The sequence below is a fragment of the Otolemur garnettii genome, unplaced genomic scaffold (genome assembly GCF_000181295.1).
Source record: "Otolemur garnettii isolate 467f Iridium unplaced genomic scaffold, OtoGar3 scaffold00022, whole genome shotgun sequence".
Lineage (NCBI taxonomy): Eukaryota > Metazoa > Chordata > Mammalia > Primates > Galagidae > Otolemur > Otolemur garnettii.
In genome coordinates this window covers 23,068,220-23,072,344 of record NW_003852417.1, presented here as the reverse complement: position 1 = coordinate 23,072,344, position 4,125 = coordinate 23,068,220, and the positions used below count along the sequence as shown (strand labels likewise).

At 38.8% G+C, this 4,125-nt stretch overlaps 1 protein-coding gene across 1 annotated transcript in view; it reads right to left on the bottom strand.

The window, feature by feature from the left end:
* BIRC6 (baculoviral IAP repeat containing 6) overlaps positions 1-4,125 on the bottom strand; it is a 271,529-nt gene that overhangs the window by 91,534 nt on the left and 175,870 nt on the right. Inside the window, exon 59 of the mRNA XM_023511826.1 lies at positions 1,015-1,214. Within this exon, the coding sequence (XP_023367594.1) occupies positions 1,015-1,214 (200 nt within the window). The remainder of the gene's footprint in view (positions 1-1,014; positions 1,215-4,125) is intronic.

The window sequence follows — 4,125 nt, the reverse complement described above, 5'->3', positions numbered from 1 at the left end:
AGAAATAGAATGTAAATGTTTTGACACAATGACTATGCAAATTACATGAAATCTATGTGAACCAGCTTGATGAAAGTGTTTCAAAATGTATGTGAAAACACTACACTGTACTCCCTGTTTGCATTAATGTATAGAGCTATCATTTAATAAAAAAAAAAAAAAATTAGTCAGGCATGCACCTATATCCCAGCTTCGCAGGAGGCTGAGGCAGGAGGACTACTTGAGCCCAGGAGTTTGAGGTTGCAGTTCAGTTATGGTATGATGTGATGTGCTCTAAGCCTGGGCAACAGAACAAGACCCAGTATTTAAAAAAAAAAAATTGATATAAAAACAAAAAGATAAAATGTATGTGATCCTAATTCTGTATGAGGAAAAAGTACTCTTGAGCATGAAATGCCACTCAATATAAATTACATCCCAATTGTAGGCCAGGCACGGTGGCTCATGCCTATAATCCTAGCACTCTGGCAAGCCAAGGCAGGTGCACTGCTTTAGCTTAGGAGTTCAAGACCAGAGTGAGCAAGAGGGAGACCCCATGTCTAAAAATAGCTGGGCGTTGTGGAGGACACCAGTTTTCCCAGATGCTTGGGAGGCTGAGGCAAGAGGATCACTCACCCTAGAGTTTGAGGTTAATGTGAGCTATGATGCCACAGCACTCAACCACAGAGTGACTAAGTGAGACTGTCCCAAAGGGGGAAAAAAAAACAAAACAATGGTTATAAATTGGGGTTTCTCAACTTTGATTCCAGAATGACAAACAGTTCATATAGTTCTCAAAGAAATAACAGAAGTACTTGTGCTCATAAAATAAGTGAATGTTTTAAGAGGAATTAACACAATATCTGAAGGAAATAATGGAAATTTGCTATGTTTACAAACAACTTAGTCATAAAGAAAGAAGACATCTTGCTAAGGTAATATAATAAAAAATAGGTCAATTAAGTCAGTAGCTACAGAAATCCCTGTCTCCCAGTATGACAGACAATAATTTTTTAAGTAGTATCACACACATACCTTTTTCAGGATGGAGTCTTTTAAAAGAATCTGTTTTTGAAAGACTTGGGTCTGTGATAACTCTTGATCCCAATTTGACAGTCAGATCTATTGAGCGGTAACCCTGAGGAAGTTTTCGGTCATACAGGAGAGTTAAAAGCTGGGCAAGGGTCATTTCAGCCGGCAGTGGCTGGCCTAAAAATAACACAACTAAGTTAAACCTGGAATCTAAGAAAGAAACTTACCTGGTTCAAATCACGCAATTATTTACTGTTTTTATTATATTACAGGGAAAAGTATGATTCTGACATCAACTGCTATATAATTTAAAAATAATCATCGAAGAGTTGACAAAAATAGAATTTACTCTGGACATATGTGAACAGTAACATCTACAGAAGGTGTTAATTAAAGTTGAAAGTCATAAGAAAACAGAAGCAAAGAAGCTAACATTCCTATAAATCTGGGGCTGGTAATTTTTTTCCATAAATGCATAGATAACAAATATTTTAAACGGTGGGGGCCATACGGTCTCTGCTCCAAGTGCTAATCTACTGGGATAGCAGAAAAACTGCTGTGAATGATACACTGATAAATGGGCATAGCTGTACTGCAATAAAGCTTTCTTCACAAAAAGAGGTAACCAAACATTAGCCAAAGTTTGTTGACCTGTTATTAAGAGACAGTGTGAAATTAAGAAGGCTAATCCACTCAAATTTAATGGACAATGTCATTAAAATGCAATATAAAAATAGTGATAAAATGGATAAAGCCTGAGTATGCCTCACCCAAATGCTCAGGACCAAAACGGTTTTAGATTTTTACTTTTTGTGGGATTTTGGAATATTTTCATAGAAATATCTTGAGGATAGGACCCAAGTCTAAACACAAAATTTACTGAGGTTTTAGACATACCTTATACACACAGCCTAAAGATAAATTTACATAATATTTTTAATAACTTGTGTATGAAATAAAGTTTGTATACATTAAGCCATCAGAAATAAAGGTGCTACTATCTCAGCCACATGTATGGACAACACTGGGTTGTTTGATATCATCATCATTTCTGATTTTGAATTCATATCCTACTGATAAGCAACAGTTTTCTTACAGTTATTCACATATAAGTACTTAACAGTAAAAATATAACACATCATTAATAGAGTGAAAAACTAAGTGTTCTGGGTAACCAAGCTGCGTAGTAGCATCACCAAAATACCCACGTCAGATGTAAACAACAGCAACAGGTTTTCAGTTTCACCTACAGTGCCATGTTTTGTCCTATTTTTTTTTTTTTTTTTTTTTGAGACAGAGCCTCAAACTGTCCCCCTGGGTAGAGTGATGTGGCATCACAGCTCACGGCAACCTCCAACTCCTGGGCTCAAGTAATTCTCCTGCCTCCACCTCCCAAGCAGCTGGTACAACAGGTGACCACCACGATGCCTGGCTATTCTTTGGTTGCAGCCATCATTATTGTTTGGCAGGCCCCAGGCTGGATTCAAACCTGCCAGCTCAGGTATATGTGGCTGGCACCCTAGCTGCGTGAGCCACACAGTGCTATGTTTTGATTAAAAAGTTACTGTACAGTGTATTTTCCCCCTTCTCACTAACACAGATACAATGTGCATTGTGTTTTTTAGGTGAGAAGAAACATCAGAAGCAGTTAAGGGACCAGAAAGTGGATCCCACAGGAATCAGGAAGCATTCTGCTGGGTGGCTTTGCCAGCACTTGGGAAGCTTAGACAGGAGAACTGCTTGAGGCCAGGAGCTAAAGACCAGCTTGTACAATCCAGTAAGACCCTGTCTCTACAAAAAAATAGCAAAATTACATTAGCCAGACATGCTGGTGTGTGCCTAAAGTTCCAGCTCCTGCAGAAGGTGGGATGGGAGGATTGCCTGAGCCCAGAAGTTTGAGGTTACAGTGAACTCTGACCGTATCCCTGCACCCAGCCTGGTCATCAGTGAATTTCTCCACTGCTTCCTGATCAGATGTGTTAACACTACGTATCTTTAAAAACGTAAGGCCATGTCTTTTCTTAAATTTCTGCAGCCCGCCTGATTCACAGTTCCCTTCTATTTTTGGTCTGTCATGCTAGATCTTTGCTTGTTTCATAAGCAGCATACCACGAAGTAACATGTGTTCACTGCAATGCTGGTGAATTCACTCTTTCAATACACAACTAACACCTTCATTTTTAGATTTATGCAGCATTTTTCTGTTTTCCATTAGCTGTTGCTCCTCACTTTCAGCACAAAACTTCAAAGTTTATCCTTCTGTTTCTTCAGGTCACACATGGTGATCATTCTAACAGCATCCTCTTCTATAAGATGTTTCACACTTAGATTGTTGTCCTATTTCTCTACCACCTCGGCTTTGGGTTACAGATAACCATAAATCCTTACTCTTACGCTACTACCCTTAGGGATAGCTGCAGGCTGCTCTGACATTTTCAACAACATCTTAGAATCACAAGAGCAGAGAATAAGCAACAAAACACAGTGTGTGATGCCAGCAGGTCTTGGCACAATGTGGGGTGTGAGCCGCTGGCGCATCCAGTCTCTACACATGTGATTACACTACCCTGTGAGAGAGTGTTTGTGTTGGGGAATGTGGATGTGCTTGGAAGATGTGTATCACCTTACGGGGGCAGTAAGGGTCATTTTTCCCTTATGGATGCAGAATAAACTGTGCTGTATCCTTGCACTTTGATTGCAACCTATCACATGAGACCAGGTATAATGTTGGTGCTCAAAAAGTTCTGAATTTTCTTTCTTTTTTTTTTTTTCTGAATGTTCAATTTTCAGATCAGGATACTCAACCTGTATCCCTTTCACAGTATATTGGTCACGCACGGTATATAAATTGATAAATTTGTATTGGCTGAAAAGAATATACTGCTCAATCACCAGGACTCTAGGAATTCCACTGCTTAAAACTAGTCAAACAAATGTGACTCACCCAGCATCCAACGTAACTTGTCATAAATGCTCTAAACATTGATCTTACCAATTATTGTATGGCATACTGATGGAAAAATTTAGAAAGCCAGTCCAGTAGAAATATCTGAGTTGATAGTACTAGAAAGGGTATATAATAGGTAATTCCCTTTTTACTCTCACTTTTCTTAG